Raw genomic sequence first — 20,167 nt, 5'->3', positions numbered from 1 at the left:
AGCAGTGATCCATCATTTGATCACTCTCTCAAACTCTTGTACCCTCAAACATGATCATTCTGCCCAAGGCCTAACGGCTATCACAGACCAGCAGGCTTGGTGGCGCGAACGGCTATCCTCAAAACTGGATGACGCTGCCTTATCGCAAAGCCCGAAGCGTCCGCATGCGGCACGCAAAACATACCGACCATCGTCATGATGAGAACTCAACTTGCATTTATGAATTCGGAACTATTACAAGACCATGCTAATCTTAGACGCAGCTTATCCTAATCAGTCGAGGACAATACATGCTTTTAGCTATTTCACCACCCCGCTAACGGCCGGTAGAGGTGGGCAGATTATAACAAAGAAAAAAAAAACAACTGTCCCTCCTGCTGCCGTGGACTTAGCCCTTGTCGGCATTCTCATCTAAAGGGCTGTGACACTTGCGCGCGTGCCCCGTTTGCGTGCAAGCTGATAGCTATATGCGTAGGATGCTTGGGAGGTCAAAAGGCCCTCCCTCTGCTCTTTTAGAATCAACGTTTTGTCACGCGGTACACTCTGTGATATCTTCTATATACACCATGATGTCCCAGAGCACGCTCAACACAAGTGCTCTCAATATTTACCGATGAAACTGTGTCGGAACACGACAAACAAAGACTTGCGGCATTTTGCAAGTCGACAAAGGCGCCTTTGGAACCTGATATCACCTACCACGGTAAATGCGAACATCTGGGGCCTCCTTCAGACCGAGATGGCAGATAGTTTCCGTCGTGCTGGAATCAGACTAAAGGCTGTTATCGCCATGAATCGGAGATCGCACAATGGCAATAACCCGCGGTCTGAGGAGCAAAACTCTTCCAGGCGATGCCACTTGCTCGAACTTCCCACAGAGCTACTGCTGGAAATCATTTCCCACCTCTCCGTGTTACCAGAGGCTTGCCTTGCCTTGACTTGTAAGAGACTGTTTGCAATATCTGGGGCTGTTCTGGATGCAAAATCCCTTCATTTCAATCGAGACTTTGCTCCTCTCTTTCACCATTATCGCAACGCACACAGCTTTGCCACTACTCGATGGCAGCTGGTCAAGATCCTCGAGGATAGCAGATGGCGAGCGTGCTCCAAGTGTCTCAAGCTCCATCCACGAAGCTTCTTCCCTCCACGAGAGCTGAGGCGCAAATCGGACGATCGGACGTGCAATCTTGGGAGCCTTGCCGGTGTGGTCGACCTGTGTCCATGCAAAAAGATCACCTTTCGCGACAAGATCGAACTGGTGGAACTCTTGAAGATACGGCAAAAGTCTGTGGCAATACTAGCATCGCAATTTGGTAATGCTGTTCAAGAGCGGTTTTGCTGGCATTCTTGCGCAGAAAATTATGGGTTCACGCAAATGAAAATTGAAATCTATCCACAGCTGGATGACGACAACCAGTTAAGGATTAGGACCGAATATCATATGATGACGACTCCAGGCCGGCTCGGAAAAGAAGACTACATGACTGCCCGCTTTGGGTGTGCCCACAGGTCTGTCGATTTGTGGCTTTCTGGCGTTTGTCAGACAACCATCTGTCAACTGTACGAGAATCGGTGTGCTTCGTGTAGGCGGATAGCAATCTGCAAGTCTTGCAATGCCGTGCTAAGATGCCCACGCAAGCAACCTTCTCGCATAGACGAAGAATCCGGAACGGCGACATATTCTTTCTGGACCGAGAGATGTCTTGGAGGCGCATCACCTACCCCGGATCTCCCATGGGCGGCTCAGAGGATTCACCCGGCTGAAGCATTGGTCGACCTGGACAATTGCAGTGAACTTTGCCCTTGGACGATCCGTGAGCACCCCCCTCTGCCCAATCCACCATCTCTAGAGATGGATATACTCGACCCTGCAATTCAAGATCAATCTCTCAACCAGCTCTATACCTCGATTCATATGACATGATCCGCGCAGACAACTCTACTCAATGTGTCAGCTCGCGAGCAAGCCTTGATGGAGGAACATGTCGTCTCTTAGGCAATAAAGGCGGACTTGGTCGGTTGTGGCCATGGGTGATGTAATCAGGCGTTGGTGGTTGACTCGCGAACTTGAATACAAGTGGCTCTTTTTTTTTTAGTTTTCCAAGAACGATATCAGAATAGATCTAACCATTGGCAGTCATAAGATGCGAGTTTCACTTTGATCTTATTGCTCTTCTCTGTCAGTCTGATATATATATAGTTCAATCGAGAAGCGCTATTCCGTATTTGTCGACACCAAAGGTTTACCCGATCCGGGACCAAAAGGGAAAAGGGCATCGCGACTGGAACATGAGGAAACCATCCGCATCAACTTCGATATACCCCGGGGATCTTGCAGATTGCAGTGGCTTGGATGAGTGTCATCCGTGTCCCGGGGCGATGAGCTACCCACCATCTCATAACGGTCAATATTCTCCGCAGTACCTGCAACAACATCACAACCTCCATCCGCCGCAGCAGACCATCCAACCCCAACTTCTGTATAACAATGTGAACGCCGTCAACGCGAACGCGTCAGCGTCCGCATACCAATATGGCAAACCCGCCGCCTTTCCTCAGGCAATGATACCGTCCTATGACAATTACGGTCAAATGTACTCCCCGCAACAACAGCATCAACCGCAGCTACAGCAACCGCCTCCCCCGCCGCAACAAGCACCTCCGCAATATGTGAACCCATCCGATATCTTTCAACAACCGCTTCTCCCTTCACCGGCGCCGTCCTCTTTCAGCACCCACTGCCCGCCTCAATATGGCGCACAGCAACCTGCAGCAGGCCCTGTCGCTAGCAACAATCATCCCCCCTCTCCAACTCTTACCACCTCTACTCCAATCCAGCCCACGCCCTCAGCACCGGCGCCTGCATCAGCTTCAGCATACAGCCCGATGCCTAGCGCTAAGCAATCAAACCACCAGGCCCCGAGCAAACCTTCTCAACCCGCACCACTACTTCCGACTCCCAAACCTGCGATGAAGCAGAAGCCTGTTACAGCTACCCCGCCGATTGCTCCGACACCGCCAGCAGCAGCACCGTCCCCAAAGCCAGTGCAGGTCTTGATTCCGGCGCCGTCTCCAGATGTACAGCACAAGGTACAACAACAACGCGCGCCACCCAAGAAGCAAACGCAGAAGCAGCCAACGCAGCAATCTGTGCGGACACCCGCAAAACCCGGTATAGACTACCAAGTACTCTTGTTGGCGATGGCAGACGAATATCTCAATGCGGCTCATAGTCAAGGAACTACGGTGGCACTGTTAAAAAGGGAAATGGATTTGGAGGAGTATTACAGGCTTGTCGCTACTGGCCTCGGCTGTCTCGAGGCCGTCTTAAAGGTTCGTCGCTCCGCCACTGCGTTAACAACAAGACAACTGATAGCCATGTGTCGCATAGAATTGGAGGCTACAGCCACGTGTAGAGGCTTTGGTGCGACTAAGATATGCACGTATTCTCTTCGAGGAGACAGATAACGATCTGGAAGCGGAGACGGCATTAAGCAAAGGGGTAAGTGCGCAAAAAAAGAGTTTGCTAAGTTTTGTGGCCCCATCGCTAACATTGCTTATAGATTGATCTGTGCGAGCGCGTGAGCTACCAAAATTGCATTATATGACTACGTCTGGAATATCATGCTTATCATTTTTTTTTGTTAGAATCGTATGCTTGACCTAAAGTACAGTATGCAGCATCTGCTGGCACGGATGCTGTACAAAACAAACCACAAGGCAGCGTTGAAAGCTGTGGATGGAATGATCCAGGACGTTGAAGCGTACGTATTCAGGATTGATCAGCGTTAGGTTCCCGCTCTGATTTACTTTTCTAGATATCGCCATTCTGCCTGGGAATACGCCTTTCGCTTCCTTCGCGTGTCGCTGTCATTGTCCTCGTCTGCCCACCAGGAATCCACTGCGGCGCTACAACATCTCCACAAGATCTCAAACATGGCGAACCGGAATGGGGACAAAGCTGTTTCTGCCATGTCTGCTCTGATTGAAGCTTTGGCGCACCTTCAACAAGTATCCAGCTCCGACTCTATTGAACAAGCTCAACGTGCGATAGCGGTGGCTCGAAGCCACCAGTTGAATGATGAATTGCGCCATATCCCGCAACTCACGACTCTGGTCCAGATTGTGGATATCTGTTGTAGCTTACTGGAATTCGACGTCGTTCAATCTTCTCAAAAGCTCAAGGTGCTCCAAGACCTAATGGATGCGCGGCTGGGTGACTCAATATGGCGTGCTGATGGCTCGTTTTCCATTCCGTTGAGCGGCAAATCCGCTGGCCCTTCTTCCATTGACACGGGCGATATCCTCCAGGTACAGAATGGCACGTTACTTTTGAGCTTCAGCTGGTTGCCGCAACATGATCTCTACGCGCTTTGCTATTTCCTCAGCTCAATCACTCTAAGCTGCAAAAACTCGTACGACGGACGAAAGGCTGAAAAGTTCCTCCAGGAAGGGGTACGCATGCTACGAGGTTCGTTATATGCGCCGTTTGCTTGCTCTTGGGGAATTACAGCTGCTAAAAACGTTTCTACCTAGGCAACTTTCAATCACCCCAAGAAATCATCACAGAATCATTGGTTAGCGCGAATCGACGCGTAGAATGGCGCAGGACGTTATTCTGTAACCTACTTATTCAACAAGTCTTTCTTGCTTGCGGACGAACAGACTGGGATCTTGCAAGCAGAACTCTTAAAGAACTCCAACAAGAGACCGAAGCGCTGGAGGATACTAGCCTTTCCGGTGGAGCGATCCAGTGCTTGATGCAGTATGCAGTAGGCACTATTGCACAGGCAAGGGGTGACTTGGCGGGTGCCCTAACCGCCTTTCAGGCCCCTATACTCTCATTGTCATCTTCATTCAGCAAAACCGCTCGAAACGACCCCCACCGTGACGTCGCCATTCTTGCCGCAATCAACACGGTCCTCATTCTCCGAGACCCATCCCATCCTTCCCACTCTCACCTTCCAAACCTCCTCTCCATTCTCGATTCCTTCTGCCGCGCAAGTCCGAGCAAGTACATTCAAGCCGCCTACTATCTACTCTGCGCAACCGTACAGACCGACTCCACCATCCAGACTAAACAGTACCTCCAGCAAGCCCTACAATCTGCCACGGCAATCGGAAACAGCCAAATCACCTGCATGACGCTGACCTTTATGAGCTGGAAATATTTCCGCGGAGTTGTCGGTGAACAAGCCGAGAAGAGCGCACGAGCAGGCCAAGTCATGGCCAAAAAGGCCAGCGACCGACTCTGGGGTAGCGTCACCGATGAGATCCTCGCGGATACCCTTGAACGCCAAGGCAAGCGCGAAGAAGCGAATGGTGTCCGAGAGGAAGGGAACCGAATCATGATGGGCCTGCCATCGGCGCTGAGGCGGCCTGCGCCATAGTGATTGATTCCCTTTCTTTTTCTTTGGCCTCCTTGTACGGGTCTTTTCTGCAACCGTCTTTTATCGCTCTATCCTGCTCTTTTTATTCTTATTGGGCTGGGTCGACTTCGCTTTACATGCTACTAATGATGGCGTTTATTTGTTACGTCCGCAATCCATTTCGCTCATGATTGATACCACTGGCATACGTCGAATCTTGAATCTGGGGTATCTGGCGCATTTGTGGTCTCATAAAGGAAGGGCATTATGCTTAACCACGTGTGTTTGTGTGTTTCGGGTCATGGATTTACTTTCTCAAAAGGTGTTTTTATCTCCCCAATTCCTGCATCTTGTTCCGATGTTTTTTTTAGGTGGTTCGTAGACTGTGACATTATCATCCTTACAAGACCAATAAAAGAGTGGAAGCTTATTAAAGGCAGCACAGACTTGGTGAGCCGATCATGGGTAGCTCAACGCTCCTCGTAGATTTAAGAATAACAAAATTAGCCGGCAATAGAACAATCAAAGCACAGCCGCTTCTGCGCAGCAACAGAACTCCTTAGCCTTACTCCACAGTACGCCTGCGACCCATGCACCCCGCGATAAAAACCCCCGGAATAAGCAGCAAAGGAAGAACCGACTGACGGGGCCGAAATCAAATATACCCGGAATCCAAACCAACAAATTTAAATCAGACAGAGTAGATCAAATCCGAGCGAAGACCGGGCATCTCGACTCCCGGTATGGATGCCATGTCTGTATAGGTAAGAGTGCAAAGATCAGCTCAACTCAGCCCAGACCACCCCACGCCCCGCGGATCCTCCGCGCAAGCTGAATGTCCTTTTGCATAATTGTAACTCGTTTCGCGTGAATGGCGCATAGATTTGTATCTTCAAACAAATGGACAAGGAATGCCTCCGCGGCTTCCTGGAGCGCTAGGATCGCATGCGACTGCCATCGTAGTTCTGCGCCAACCTCTGCCGGGAGGAGGTCGAGTGCGACCTCGCGCACTAACCGCGCAAAGGGGAGTTTGCGGAGCAGCAAGTCGTATGAGCGTTGGTATTTGCGAATTTCCTTCAGGGCGACGGTACCGGGTCTGTAGCGGCGACGGCGTCCTGTGGGGTTGGGGTCACCGGCTAAGAGAGGAATTGTTAGTCGACGGTTTTGGGGGGGTTGTGGGGGGCGCCTGAGAATTGCGACTTACCTTGAACATTGCTGGTGGATGGCCGCTTGCCTGCCGTGGATTTGCTTGCGGTCTTGCTCACCCCGCCAGTGGACTTGCGTGACTTTCCCGCCGTTGATTTTGGCGGCATGTTCGCGATTCGAATGGTAAAAAAAAAAAGAGTCGAACTGTCTTCAAGAGAGGAGAAATGAAGCAATTGAGTTGGCGCCGCAAAGTGGGAAACTTTCGTCCGATGTGGGCGGGTTGTTTGACGTTTCCAAGGAGAATTCGTACAGTTTCACTTGTCGCAACTTGCAGGTAAAAACGCCGCTTCAGAATCCCTTGATACAGGGAAACGCTCGTGGGAAAAGCATCCAGACGAGACCAGCCGAAAACGAGGGGGGCTGGGAATAGCTCTCTGTCCGCAGAAAGAAGCTTTAGCGCGTCCCCAGCCCTGGACTTTTGACGCGTAGACGCGTCGACTTACGACTTTCTTTGTTCCCCCCTGCCGAGTTAGCGCGCGGCAGATCTGCACGTGATGTCCTGCATGATCATGACATGTTGGCCTCAGGCCGGAAGGCCACTTGGAGCTTCGTGGTCATTTGATGTCTCTTACTTCCCATTATTCCAGGTGATCTTTTCCCCAGACTGTTTCTTATCGCCTAGTTCCCCCATTAAATTGAAACGTGCGTATATTGCGATTCATTCCCGCTCACTCGAAACCCGCGACACCAACTGCATATAGCGAGCAGGCCGGCCGCTCTTATCTCCGACTATGGCCGCCATCTGGGGCAATGGCGGGCAGGGAGGAGGCCAGTTCCCCCTCGAGCAATGGTTCTATGAGATGCCGCCCGTGACTCGGTGGTGGACGGCAGCGACTGTGGCAACCTCGGTTCTTGTCCATTGCGACATACTCGCACCATTGCAGCTGTTCTACAGTTTCCGTGCGGTCTACGTGAAATCGCAGGTAGGTCACCAATATCAGATCGATATAAGTAAAGAAGTTCAGAAACTAATATGGACAGTACTGGCGCCTCGTCACAACGTTTCTCTACTTTGGTCCTCTAAACCTAGACCTTCTCTTCCACGTCTTCTTCCTTCAGCGGTACTCACGCCTCCTCGAGGAGTCATCCGGTCGTTCCCCGGCCCATTTCGCATGGCTCCTCTTCTACGCCATGGCCTCGCTCCTGCTCATCTCCCCGTTCCTCTCACTCCCATTCTTGGGCACCGCGCTGTCCTCGAGTCTGGTATACATCTGGAGTCGTCGCAACCCCGAAACCCGCCTCAGCTTCCTCGGTGTCCTGGTCTTTACAGCGCCCTATCTCCCCTGGGTGCTGATGGCTTTCAGTCTCGTTGTGCACGGGGTGATTCCAAAAGATGAGATCTGCGGCGTTGTGGTGGGCCATGTATGGTATTTCTTCAACGATGTCTATCCGTCTCTTCACGGGGGTCATCGGCCGTTTGATCCGCCAAGTTGGTGGGTGCGGTTGTTTGATCCGCGGGCTAGGACTGAAGAGAATCGGGATGCGGATGCGGATGCGGAACCTGAGACGGATCCTGCGAATGTTAACCAGGAGTTTGCCGCTGCTGCTGCGCCGGAGGTACGATGAACTTTCTATCCGGATGGGATTTTTGGCCATCCGTGTCGTCATTAGCAATGTTACTTTGGCGGACGCCGCTTGAAAACATTTGTGGGATGTGACTTGAAAGGCGCAAGTTGCCGAGTTCCTTTGGTGCATCAGCCACCCCCTCCCTGTATATGATGGAAGAGGAAGGGTCCGTACCGGATATAACACGGCTTGCTGAAACCCGAATCATGTTTCGCACGAGCCACTCCCCGCGGTCGAAGACTTTTTTGAAGCATTTCAGCTTGACCCTCTTCTGGCATGCGAGCCCCGACTGGATCTTCACATGTCACAAGACGGGAGACCACTTGTGGGGATGTGAGGGGGAGTGTGGGCTAGACCCTTTGCTCTCGGTGACAGAATAGGTTGAGATCTAGAGATTGATATTTTGTAGATATCAAATATAAAATCAAGCCTAAAGCTTACTTGCGATTTCCTCCTGCTTCGCCGCCTCCTTCTCCACCTGATCCTTCGAAGCCTTCAACCAAGTGAAATCTGATCCATACATCTCGCCAAAATTCGGCTCATCTCCCCAGGTAGCTTTATAGTCGTCCTCCCAGAAGTACAGCGCATTTTCCTCATGGAAGCAAGATAGGATCACGGCATCCGGGTCTCCTCGACAGCACGCACACCCCCGATCATCGTCGGGGCCCAACGGTGGAATCTTCACACTGCCATCCTTCAGGCCTGCTCCGCGCTGCTCCTCGCTTGCGATGTAGAGCTCCCCGATGATTCCGTCTAGAGCAATGTGAAGAAGCCGAGTCTTGAAGGAGGCGCGCTCTCGTGTGCATTTGGTTCCGCTGGAGAGGTAGAGGTTGCCCAGGTCATCGAGTTTCGCTTCCCCTGGGTATTTTGGGTGTGAGTGGACGAGGCGGGTGCCTGTTGGTGTTATGGAAGGAGTCAGATGTGGAAGCAGAGAATGCAGGGCTTGGATGATCTCTTCGAGGGGAAGGGAATGGAGAGTGTCGATGTGTGCTTGGAGAGGGGGTATCTCGGTAGGTGTAGAGTGGGCTGGATCCTGCATGATTTTTGATCGGTAGTGATATTATTCTTGAGAATAGAGGCGAAGTAAGTTATCGATTGGATGTGTAACAATATTGATGCGAGAGCGGGGGACGCCGGCGTTTTATGCGGGGGAAGTTAGGCTGCATGATGAAAGAGCCTCAACAGCGGCCTGAGATGTTGGTGCTTTTCCTGTCAAAAAATATCTCAGCTGGATGGGAATGTTGATCCTGTCCAACTGTCAATGAAGCCCGTTGGTTGAACTAATCTCACGCTAACCATATGGATTTTTTATTTTTTTTTTGCCCTAACTTGAGGCCTCTGTCGTTCTTGATTGAAGACTGCCAGCATTGGGGGTTGCCAAAGTGCAGGGGAAAAAATATCGAGTCAATCTGGAGAAGAAGAACGAATAATTGGCATGTTTGGAAGGTGCCATATGCGATCCAACGTGGTCCTTCCTCATCCTGCCACCGTTTGCCAGAATGTTGTCTTCAGTCATTCCCTCAGATCGCTGCTGATCATAACTGTATTTCAGTATTTTAATAGTTCTACACATTTTTATTGCCATGGATATCCTTGAAAAGCTTACGAACTCATTGTGATGATAATTCAGGAAATCGGAGACTTTGTCGATATAGAAAGCCTTCTGGCTTACTCTCCATGTGTGAACGCCGTCTTCCGGCATCGACCTCGCCGACGATTGTTGAATATCATAGCAGCGAACCCTATGACCCAAGTTCCTGATATTCAAGAGCTATTCCGCAACGTCGTTCTCATCCGGTGCACCCACTGCCAATCTTTTGAAGTATATCAACAACGATGCCGGAATACGCCCAGCGCCCTCCTCGAGTATGTTGCGTGCTCCGAGGTATTCGAGGCCATTTGTCTTGCAGCTCGAATTCAACGTCTCGCGTGCATGTGTCTATCCCTGATGCAGCAAAACCTTATTTCGGCTATAAGTGTTACTCCCCAATTGAGATCCGTTGTCTCCAGCCTATCACCGGATGTCTGTCGCATGCAGGCAGCGAAAAGGCCTTTTTCTTGGATAGAAGAATATCGTGTTTACTGGTCTCTGTGGCACATTCAGCATCATTCTGACCTCCAAGAAGCTGCATACTGGCGCTAGCATTGGTCCTGGAATCGAAAAGGAAGATTGAAGAGTACATCGACTGGGCCCACACCTTCATTTCAGACATAGAGGATAGACGCCTTCTCAATGAGCAGATTTGGGCTATACTTGCTGGGTTGATGGACTACTGGGTTCATCCAATGTACAAAAAAGACCCGCCACAGGCAGGCTGGGTGTGTGATCCAGTGCTTCAAGCACCTTGGGTGTTTAGAGTGCCCATCTCTGCACTACCGGCAATACCAACTAATGGCTACCCCATCTGGAGCGCACCGTCTATCCCGGAGGCAACCGAGACAGACACTGCATGGGGGAGCACATTGCAGCTGCGCAAGAGACCGACAAGGTTCACAAAGATACTTGCTGAGCATGGCACGGTCGCCTCATATCATGGAGCCTTGGAACTAAGTGATTTACGACCATATTGACGCCTTGGCGTGGTCTTTTGGGACCAGTGGCGGATGTACTCTGTCGGAATTTCATATGATGACCGGCTGCCGAAACCCACTCCTGGCGGGGCTTTATACACGGCAACCCGATGAGCATCTCAATGTCAGCATACGATTTGTGGTCAGTGTGGTTGGCGCTTGTTGGAAGAGGCTGCCACCCTGGAGCATAAAAGGCAAACCAATGCATTTGCTAAGGTGGACATTCGGATATATAACATTTGAGAACATGCCAGAGGCCATGATCGGTAGAAGTACTAGATAGTGTCTCGATTGTTAGATTGCTAATGTTATTGCTATGCACTTGATATATCGAAAATGGAAAAATCAACCGACTTCACCTGGAGCCTGATCTAGGTATCATGATTATCACCCCATCGCTCTGGTCGACGAGGTACATCCCCTCTTTAGGGCTAAGGCGACAGTGTCACGGGTGGATTGACGAGTTGCGGCTTGTCGAATTGCCCTTTTCTGCCATTATTATTCGACGGTCAGAGCTCAGGCTGGCCGCTGGCGAGCATTTTGCGTGTGCGTAACCCGCCTGCATAAGTGCATTCGCACTGCCAGGATGAGAATAGAAATGTCCTCTCCAATTTGTCGGGTACAATTGCGAGCGCAGTAAAGAAATCGCATCGCCCAATCGTCAGTACGTATCTAGATAAGGACTGATCTTGAGGGGACAGTGGGACTGGCTGGTGACAAGCACATGGATTCGACCGATCTAACCTTGAATGCCTTCAGCCTGGCAAATGCTTTAAAAGACCTCAAGATCCAAGGTGAATGACGTATTATTCGCCATCAACCAATCTATTTTCCAAATCGGTGCTCCTTAGGTCGCATCGCTATCTGCTCGGCTCCGGACTTGGACTCGGAGAACCGTTGCGGCGTTGCGATCAATGTCGTCAATCTACCCCACATCCAAGGTGGCCCAAGCCAGGAACTCAACTTAGTGGTACTGGCAGCTGCGCTGTGTCCCAGCAACTGCCGACCAAGGAGGATAAGCGCCAGGACTCGGGCCAGGAGGGGGATCGTGCTCCGTACGGAGTACAGAGGACAGCACAACCCCCAGACACTCAGTTTGGTCTTGAATGTGACGGCACTTGGCGAATCGCAAACCTTTACCTTTTTTGCCTCATGATGGAATCAACTGTCTGTCCTGTTCTCGAGGTGTGAACCAACACCACTCCAGATTATTCTCCGCCTGGGTGATGGAGAGCCCCTGATATCATATGGTGCTCAAATACGTACATCATATGAAGGACTCACCTGTCAGTTGCTGTGACGAATGAGATCGACTTAACTCCGCTGACTCAGTGCTCGTTTGGGTTGCATACGAGTACGAGGACCGGTATAAACAAAATTCCTGCTCCGTTCCAAGAAAGAGGGACTGAAATTGGGCGCTCATCAAGCTCCCAACAAAATCTGCGCGATTTAATAGGTGGCTCCTGTTGATTATGGAGTCGTGCTATATAGATCGGAGTCGGACGGACTAATGTTGCGCGGCCGACAGCTCCAATTGTGCAAGGGCAAGATACGAAACTGTGTCCAAATTTGCGTGTCCTGTTACACAAGATCCAGGGTTCACCCCTAATCTCTCGAGTGTTCCTCAGGATTTTTGGAAGGGGTTGTTCTCTGAGAAACACCTCGGGTTGGAGGCAAAATGGCGTCTGAACCTGGTAATTTGCGTCTGCCTCGCCTTTCGGCCTTCAAGCTTTTCGGTTCCTGATAAACTTTGGCGTTCATAATTCCTCATGATTGCGATTAAAACGGGCCACCGGAGTTAGAATGGAGACAGCTCTTGCGAAGCCCCCCTATTGCTGGACCAATCACGCTTATCCTATTCTGGAGCAGATGAGCAGCCACGGAGTGGGCCATGGGTCGATACAATTTGATACGTCCGGAAGAGCAGCTTTAACCAGCGTTTGGCCTGCCAGATTCCAGAAGAAATCGTGTGGCTCAGCCCCAGATGGGCCCACAGACACGAATACGGCCATGCTGTGCGCTTGACAGGGGCCAGGTCAACAATCAATCTGACTGTGTTTGGGCAAAACGCGTCTGCTCAGCTGCAAACCGAGACGAAAGGATGTTGAGGAGCTCTCATGAAATGTAACAGGGTCCTCCGTCTGATTGTAGCAGTGTGGCGGAGGCTGAGGCCGCCTCCCTAGGAACTGGCCAGTGGGAGGGCGCGGAGTGCAGCAAAGTTCAGGTTCCTCTCAGGCCAACCATGGCTGAGACTGGCGCCTGCTCTGCTTCGCTCCCACACTAGCGACAGCTGCTCCAGACTTCCTCCACCGAGGCGACCGTCGACTCTTATTTCCCTTCTCTTCAACACTCCTTTGCCTCCAAAGTTGATGCCAGTGCCACGCCTCGTTGCTAGGCGTCGTTCGCTCCTTCTTACTACTGCGCATTAACCGTCATTTTCGTCTTGAAATCTATCTAAATTTCCGCCAGCCAATTCCCCTATTTACCCTCCTTTTTTTTCACGCCCCTCCTTCCCCAACCGTTATTACAAGAGCGAATCCCTTCCCCAAATTGGTACAGTGCTACATTTAGCTGCTCATCCTCCTTTTCCTCTTTCCTTGGGGGATCGGCTCGCTTTCTCGCTTCGACTCTCGAGTCCTCTTGTATTATATTATTGATTCCTCGCCCTGTCTTTCTCAAGCCGCAGCTCGTCGGCTTTTGGCTCCCCTTCACTCCCTCCAACCCCAAATACAGCTCGAGAAAACACGGGTCAGGAAAACGCAGAAACATTGCGGCGGACTCCTTCTCCGTGACAACGACAACAACCTCTCAACTTGGACCTCGCCATCTGCTACTTGCATCTCAGCCTCGAGTACGATTTCGAAAGACGAGACCTTTGTGTCACCGGAAGGCGGCCGTCACTGAGCTCGTTCTCCCGGCACTGCTTGTTCTCAGTCGCGTCTCGACAACCACTGATTCTCAATACCCGCCGTGCCAGAATCGAATATCTACTTGCATTGCTCCCACGACTTTGAAATCGAAATCAATTCTGCCATCATTTAATCTCCTTTTGTACCAGCATTCGATTGAATAGGGGTGAATTGACATCCCTCAATAACCTTGACAATGCGCCGCGGCCTCTTAGTGTTCCTCATTGTCAACCTCCTTATCATCACCTTTCTCGTCCGCAGCGTCTCCACGCTCCTATCATTGCTCTTGGAAGATGCTCAGGCCGATGCGATTCACCGTGCGGAACTCCCTTCGCCGAACTCCAGCTTGATTGAACAACGGCCGCAGATTATCCCCAAGATCATTCACCAGACATACAAGAACGAGTCGATTCCTGAAGTGTGGCAAGAAGCTCAAAAGAGCTGCATCGACCTGCATCCTGATTACGAATATATGGTAACTGATCTTGCAAGGCTGAAGAATATTTGCGCTAACGTCTTGTTTTTTGCAGCTATGGACAAACGAGAAGTCCCGCGAATTCATTGCCGCTGAATATCCGTGGTTTCTGGACACATTCGATGGGTACAAGTATCCTATTCAGCGCGCCGATACCATCCGCTACTTCGTTTTGGCTCATTATGGAGGAACCTATATTGATCTTGACGATGTACGTTCAGACCTATTATCCTCTTATGGACATCATCATTGTCACAATGCTAATTGACGACAGGGCTGCAACCGTCGGTTAGATCCCCTTCTTTCATACCCTGCGTGGGTCCGCCGCACTGTTCCCACCGGTATCTCAAACGACGCCATGGGCGCTGTCAAGCAACACCCATTCTTCCTCCGCGTAATCGACCTACTGCAGTCATATGACCGCAGCTGGCTCCTCCCGTACATCACGGTCATGTACTCGACGGGTCCGCTATTCCTTTCGGTGATTTGGAAGGAGTATATGGCAGACAACCCTGCCGAAGCTGCTCGTGTGCGAATTTTGATGCTCGACGAGTACAACCGACATTCGTGGAGTTTCTTCACTCACCATGTGGGAAATAGCTGGCACGGAAAGGATGCCAGGCTCATTTTCTGGATGGGCCAGCATTGGATGCTCCTTACCGTGTGCGGCTTCGTCCTTGCCGGTGCTGTCGGGCTGTGCTTGTGGTGGGCTTACGGCCGATTGCTCCTTCTCGGCTCAAGATACCGCTACCGGTATGCCAAGGTACCCAACCTTGGTCTTTCGCGCTTGGCCTCTCCTACGCGTAGGGCGCGCGGCGTGATGCCCATTTTACTTCGCCGTGTCAGCTTCAAGGATGAAGAAAATGGGCCCACCGAGACCTCTTACGAATACAGCCGACGCGACTAAGCGGCAGACACTCCCTGTGTTTTCACGGCCCTGACACGAATATTTTTTGCGTTTGACCTTTTTTTTTCAACCACCCGAATCTATCCCGACAAGTAGGACTACCAGTCTGTGGGGTAATATTCAGCGCATATATGGAGTTCTGGGATCCTTTTGACCGAAGCGCTTTTTAGAGCATTGGCTTCTTGTACATGTCTTCTCTTGGCAACATGTCTTTTGATGTACACCGCGTGATCTGCTAGACAGGGCAGTCCGCACACTATTTGCCTCTTCCACTTCTTTGCATGTCTTGATTCTACTACTAGACTTCTCTGCCAGCGTCTTCACTTCCTGCTCCCCTTTGCCACCCTACCACTTTTAACGTCTGAAACACTTGTATAGAACTTCCGATCCAGATGATATACTGTCGGCGTTTCAGATGCCTGGAGCTTGCTGAGTCGCAGACAGATAATAATAATGCAGAATACATGTGTGATATTGCGATGATACACCGACCGTAGGAGGCAGCCAAGGAGTAACATGCGTTCAGGGTTCAAGCTTTCAGGCACAGTTTCAGGCGTTCAGCCTGTCAGAAAGTCGGCGGCTACCTAACCGCAGCCGGGCGTTTCAGAAGAGTAGATCTGGATCAATCATAACCAAGATCTTCATTTCTCCAACACTTCAGATCAAAATTCTGTGCTACCGTTGGCTTATTGACGGCTTACTGAGGGGTGACTCTCACTTCAGCTCTCAGCTCCAACTCACACGCTTAGGAATGTGGCAGTGTGTGTAAAGGAATCCTGCGTGTCTTGTCTGTTGATCGCAATTCTCCTTTGCTTTGTCTGAGGCTGAGTAGGAGACTATAAATAACTTATACCTTTTATATACCTACGGAGTAGTTATTCTCACTCTTGCCTTCTCGCTCGCAAAACAACCAACCGTCTTCTCCTTTGAAAGCAGTAGGCCTCCTATTCTCCAGCTCAAAACCTACCAGGCACCAGAACATTCAAGCTTTTCATCATGAAATCCTTTGCCCTTCCCCTCCTCCTCTCCCTTGGGACTCTTGCTCTTGCATCTCCCTGCAGTCCTCATGGAGTGACCATAACCCCCCAGCAAATCCTCCACGTCGCCCCAAATACCACAACCTGCGCCGATGCCCCCGCCAACGCCGTCGGAGAATGCGCAACAGCCATCCAGGCGGCCCCCGCCCTGTCCACTGCCTTTACAAAGTACGCTCTAACCTCAAAGGCCGAGCAAGCTGCTGTTCTGGGCCTCATTGCGTTTGAATCGGGGGAGTTCATGTACAATCGGAACCATTATCCTGGTGTTCCAGGGCAGGGGAGTAGGTTTCACCCTTTTTTTCTTTCTTCCATTCTCTACTGCCGGTTGGCATATTGCAAAGGGTGCACATGCTGATATAGTTTGCTCCAGCCCGAAACATGCAATCCCCGGCCTTCAATGCCGAGTACGCCTCCTCCATCCCCGCGATCAAGGAGCAAGCCAAAGCCGTCAAGGATGACCCGGATGCCGTGCTGGATCTGCTCGTTGCCGTTCCCGAGTATGACTTTGGGTCTGGCGCGTGGTTCCTTACGACGCAGTGTGAGGAACCAATTCGGACAGCGCTGCAAAGTGGAAGTGAGGAGGGATGGAAGGGGTTTATTGTTGAGTGTGTGGGGACGGAGGCGAATGATGCGCGGAGGGGGTATTGGGTTAGTGCAAAGGAGGCTTTGGGAGTTTAAGAGCCAGGTATGACGGGAATGTATTGAAGCCGCAGTATGGTAGATGGATAAGTGCGCTCGCTGCATGTATCTATTCGAGGAGATCAGTGTGGTGGATGGGATTGCGTTGATCTTCGTGACTGCGTCTCGTGATGTGTATTCATAGATCTAGAAGCAAAAAGAAAGCAAAAGTTCACAAGACACCCTTCGTGCTAACGATATCACCAGCCCCAACCTCACCTTCGACGCGCCTCGCGCAAGCCGTCCGGATAGCAACAGCCAATGCCTTGAATGCGCTCTCTGCGCGGTGGTGGTCATTGTCGCCATACGTGCAGCCCACATGCAGCGTCACGCCTGCAGCCTGCGCAAAGCTTTGCAGGCCGTGTGTGATCATTTCCGTGCTGAGGTCGCCAATCTTTTCACGGCGAAATCCAAGGTTGATGACTGCCCATGGCCGGCTGGAGAGATCGATCACGGCCCATGAGAGGGCCTCATCGAGGGGTGCGTCGCCGCGGCCGAAGCGCGCGAGCGATTGTCGGGCACCCAACGCGGAGGTAAATGCAGAGCCGAGAGCGAGGAAGGTGTCTTCCGTTGTGTGATGGTCGTCGACTGTTCATTCCTTTCAGCGGGACTCAGTTTTGGTTTAAGCTGTGGTTAACGTACTATATAGATCTCCCTTGGCCCTAATGGCCAAGCTCCATCCCGAGTGCTTCGCCAGCGCATGCAGCATGTGGTCTAGGAAGCCAATGCCAGTACTGACAGTAATCTGTTGCGTGGGTGTGAACTGGGTTGCGTGCGCTGCACACTTGGGCGGAACAATGCCGGTCTTTGCGGCTTCGGCCTCCTCAGGGTCGGAGGGGGCAGGGAAGTGCTGCGATGGTTCGTAGGGAGGGAGGACGCCGCCATCGAGGGAGAGGGAGACTTGGATCTTGGTCTCGTTGGTGACTCGCGAGAGCGATGCTGTGCGGGCGGGGAGGGGCATCTTGAATGTGGTGGCGAAACTAGGCCAAGGAAGGTCGGATTCGGTCTGTGTTGATGGGGAATCGTTCGAGTGTACTGGTCTGGAGAGGATACTGTATTCTTGATATCAATTGAGTCTTGTTGAATAATTGGAGTGATGCTGTTGGTCGTTGTCTCGAACACGGAGTACTTGATTTTTCTCCGGCGGAACTCATCCAGCGTATCAGTATTACCGGACCTGGAGCAACAGTTGATCCAGCTGCGTCATCTTTCCCTCCATCTTTTGGAGCTCGCCTTGAGAACCGAAGGCCGAAGTCAATTGATAATACAGATACGCTACGCTCACTTTTAGCGCTCCAATAATAATGCCGCCGCCATCATCGCAACGAGCGGACGTTGAGCCGCCGGAGGAAATTACCTCCGAGGCAGTTCGTGGGTTCCTGACGGGTGCTTTTCGCGTATGTCTTCAAGCTCGCCATCAGCAGTCCATTGACCGGCCATTTGCTTTTTGGGGTGGGCTGACAAACTGGATAACGGCATAGTTTGGCTCAGTCTCTATCCTCGCCCATATGATCATGATCCTCCCCCATCCTTTCAAGTTCTCGCCTGCTTCCCCCGCACAAGGTCCTCCGCAGCATATGCAGGAACAACCTCAACCACGCCAGTCGCCGTTCTCAAAGGACTATATCCGATCGAGGTTATTTTACCGTCCGTTGGAAGGCTTTTCCGAGTGGCTTTCTCCGGCAGCCCGGATCTACAGGGGGCTGACACCGCAGTTCAAAGTTTTCCTTCAGATTGCAGCCATGACGTTGGGAGGTTGTGTCTGGGCTGAGCGCAGGGTCAATAGCTATATCAATATGATCCGAAAGGTAAAACGGGCAGAGCGGTTGCAAGCACAGCGAGAGGCTCGGCTTCTGGAGTGAGTGAACCCTGGAACGGTTCAACGTGCGGGGCGAGGCTTCTGGTTGCTTGCTCGTGTCCTAAGACTCGTTTCATCTTCAACAGTCTGAGACGAGGCTGACTTGTCGCCACTGCGGAGACTGCTGCGCCCAAGAATAACACTGTACATTCTCCTCTTTGATACGTACTTAATTTTACCTCGTCCAATAACTCTAAAAGGTAAAATATCGCCCCGTTCTTTGGTGAATGCGAGTTCTGAGTGGTGATGAATGTCAGGTTTCAGCCTTTCAGGAGATTGCAGCGGGGCCAAGAGAGGCTATTTCAAGTAGCGTCGCCAGCTGCAGGCCAAGGAAACTGTTGCAGCAGAAAAAATGATGATGAATCTGATTGAAATTTGAGATCGCGAACCCGAAAGGCGGCATGGTTCGTAGATCCTTAATTAAGGGAGACCCAAACTTTCAAGGGATGACTAGCTGGCTTCAGCGAGTGGCGCGAATTGTCAAAAGGATTCAATATTTTGCTCCGTTTTCCGGATGAGCTTCGGCGAAAGGTGTCGGCCATTGCTAGCAGGGAGAATTTGCTAGCAGTATCAAAGTTGTCGGAAACTGATGCAGTATATCTTCCTCAGACGCGTGTCTCTCCACGTCAGTAAGAGAAATGAAGAGTGGCTGAGAATAATCATTGCAACAGTCTCACCTCACCTCTGGGCGAGGCGATTCATCTTCAGGCAGCTACGGAGGACCACAGCTAGGAAAGCAGTGGGGCATAGCTATAATGCATCAGCAGCTCAGCTCGCCTTTTGAGACTAGCGGGGTGTTCTGCTAAAACGTCTCGACCGATGGCGTCGAATCACCAAAGCCTCAGAAATCTGGGACGATCAAGAGCCTGTGTACGGAGTATCAGGGGTTCGGAGTTCAGTTTACAGAAGGCAAAGAACTCGAAAGAAAACGTCAAAGCACGCCGCACATCAGGGCCATTGACGTAGACATTGCTTAATCGTGAAGCAATGTTGACATTTCAATGGTGATCATCACAAATTGACCATTGCGAGCCGCGTGGGAAGAGCGACCATTACGAAGTATTGAATTCAACTCCAGGTCGGTCAAGGTCGTGCCATCGTGGGCCAATATCAGGCGCTGTATGGATGGAGATGAGAAGGATGATGATAGGCGTCCCGCTTTCGGCATGTCGAGCATCGTGTGGATAACTCCGGAGAAGCTCAAGAGCTGCTGGTGGCCGTTCAACTTGCTGTGCCCTGATCCGGCTGGCTTCTGTTTGTCCTGTCAACTTGGCTTCGTTTGCAGTTCGCAATTTCGTTTGTTCGTTTATCCTCTCCTCCTCCTCATCGCCATGCGTTGTTGATTATTGACATCATCCCCCATCAGTCCAATCTTAAGCTTGGGTCAGGAACTGCTCAATCGCTTTCTTTTTCCTCTGCTCCGCCACTCAGTGTTTCGGTTCCTGATCCACGAGTATATTGTCAGTGTACTACTACGGAGTAAGTACTTGTAGCTGCTCTCCGCTGCTTTCACCCACCTGGATTGCCCCATCCGGTGTTTATCCACTCTTTCTCCAGGCTTCATCTCTGGAACAACACGAGGACTGCAACC

General features: G+C 51.3%; 8 protein-coding genes across 8 annotated transcripts; 5 read left to right on the top strand and 3 right to left on the bottom strand.

The window, feature by feature from the left end:
• Window positions 1-739: 739 nt before the first annotated feature.
• On the top strand, window positions 740-5,390 carry BJX68DRAFT_257033 (uncharacterized protein; the record flags this gene model as incomplete). Its single annotated transcript, XM_071043276.1, has 7 exons — window positions 740-1,814; window positions 2,339-3,333; window positions 3,392-3,502; window positions 3,564-3,581; window positions 3,649-3,764; window positions 3,819-4,471; window positions 4,537-5,390. The coding sequence occupies 7 exons, from the start codon at window positions 740-742 to the stop codon at window positions 5,388-5,390; spliced, it is 3,822 nt and encodes a 1,273-aa protein (XP_070896201.1).
• A 422-nt stretch (window positions 5,391-5,812) lies between these two features.
• Window positions 5,813-6,973, bottom strand: BJX68DRAFT_242697 (histone H3 family protein). The gene is made up of 2 exons (XM_071041027.1): window positions 6,574-6,973; window positions 5,813-6,505 (listed from the first exon to the last, which is right to left on the bottom strand). The coding sequence occupies exons 1-2, from the start codon at window positions 6,680-6,682 to the stop codon at window positions 6,159-6,161; spliced, it is 456 nt and encodes a 151-aa protein (XP_070896200.1). The 5' UTR covers window positions 6,683-6,973; the 3' UTR covers window positions 5,813-6,158.
• A 187-nt stretch (window positions 6,974-7,160) lies between these two features.
• Window positions 7,161-8,356, top strand: derA (putative ER-associated proteolytic system protein Der1). Its single transcript, XM_071036587.1, has 2 exons — window positions 7,161-7,498; window positions 7,557-8,356. The coding sequence occupies exons 1-2, from the start codon at window positions 7,307-7,309 to the stop codon at window positions 8,139-8,141; spliced, it is 777 nt and encodes a 258-aa protein (XP_070896199.1). The 5' UTR covers window positions 7,161-7,306; the 3' UTR covers window positions 8,142-8,356.
• BJX68DRAFT_146578 (uncharacterized protein) lies at window positions 8,357-9,362 on the bottom strand. Its single transcript, XM_071036588.1, has one exon. The coding sequence runs from the start codon at window positions 9,178-9,180 to the stop codon at window positions 8,572-8,574; it is 609 nt and encodes a 202-aa protein (XP_070896198.1). The 5' UTR covers window positions 9,181-9,362; the 3' UTR covers window positions 8,357-8,571.
• Window positions 9,363-13,649: 4,287 nt separating this feature from the next.
• Window positions 13,650-15,152, top strand: BJX68DRAFT_146422 (glycosyltransferase family 32 protein). Its single transcript, XM_071036583.1, has 3 exons — window positions 13,650-14,096; window positions 14,152-14,307; window positions 14,371-15,152. The coding sequence occupies exons 1-3, from the start codon at window positions 13,818-13,820 to the stop codon at window positions 15,001-15,003; spliced, it is 1,068 nt and encodes a 355-aa protein (XP_070896197.1). The 5' UTR covers window positions 13,650-13,817; the 3' UTR covers window positions 15,004-15,152.
• An 847-nt stretch (window positions 15,153-15,999) lies between these two features.
• On the top strand, window positions 16,000-16,718 carry BJX68DRAFT_269507 (uncharacterized protein; the record flags this gene model as incomplete). Its single annotated transcript, XM_071046371.1, has 2 exons — window positions 16,000-16,321; window positions 16,411-16,718. 2 exons carry the CDS (start codon window positions 16,000-16,002, stop codon window positions 16,716-16,718), a joined length of 630 nt encoding a protein of 209 aa, XP_070896196.1.
• On the bottom strand, window positions 16,643-18,118 carry his3 (imidazoleglycerol-phosphate dehydratase HIS3). Its single transcript, XM_071036585.1, has 2 exons — window positions 17,361-18,118; window positions 16,643-17,306 (listed from the first exon to the last, which is right to left on the bottom strand). Exons 1-2 carry the CDS (start codon window positions 17,677-17,679, stop codon window positions 16,891-16,893), a joined length of 735 nt encoding a protein of 244 aa, XP_070896195.1. The 5' UTR covers window positions 17,680-18,118; the 3' UTR covers window positions 16,643-16,890.
• On the top strand, window positions 18,023-18,580 carry BJX68DRAFT_269505 (uncharacterized protein; the record flags this gene model as incomplete). Its single annotated transcript, XM_071046370.1, has 2 exons — window positions 18,023-18,115; window positions 18,200-18,580. The coding sequence occupies 2 exons, from the start codon at window positions 18,023-18,025 to the stop codon at window positions 18,578-18,580; spliced, it is 474 nt and encodes a 157-aa protein (XP_070896194.1).
• Window positions 18,581-20,167: the final 1,587 nt, after the last annotated feature.

Source organism: Aspergillus pseudodeflectus, assembly GCF_044049435.1.
Source record: "Aspergillus pseudodeflectus strain CBS 756.74 chromosome Unknown BJX68scaffold_40, whole genome shotgun sequence".
NCBI classification, from domain to species: Eukaryota; Fungi; Ascomycota; class Eurotiomycetes; order Eurotiales; family Aspergillaceae; genus Aspergillus; species Aspergillus pseudodeflectus.
The sequence above is the reverse complement of the archived record's forward strand: the minus strand, read 5'-3'. Positions and strand labels throughout refer to the sequence as shown.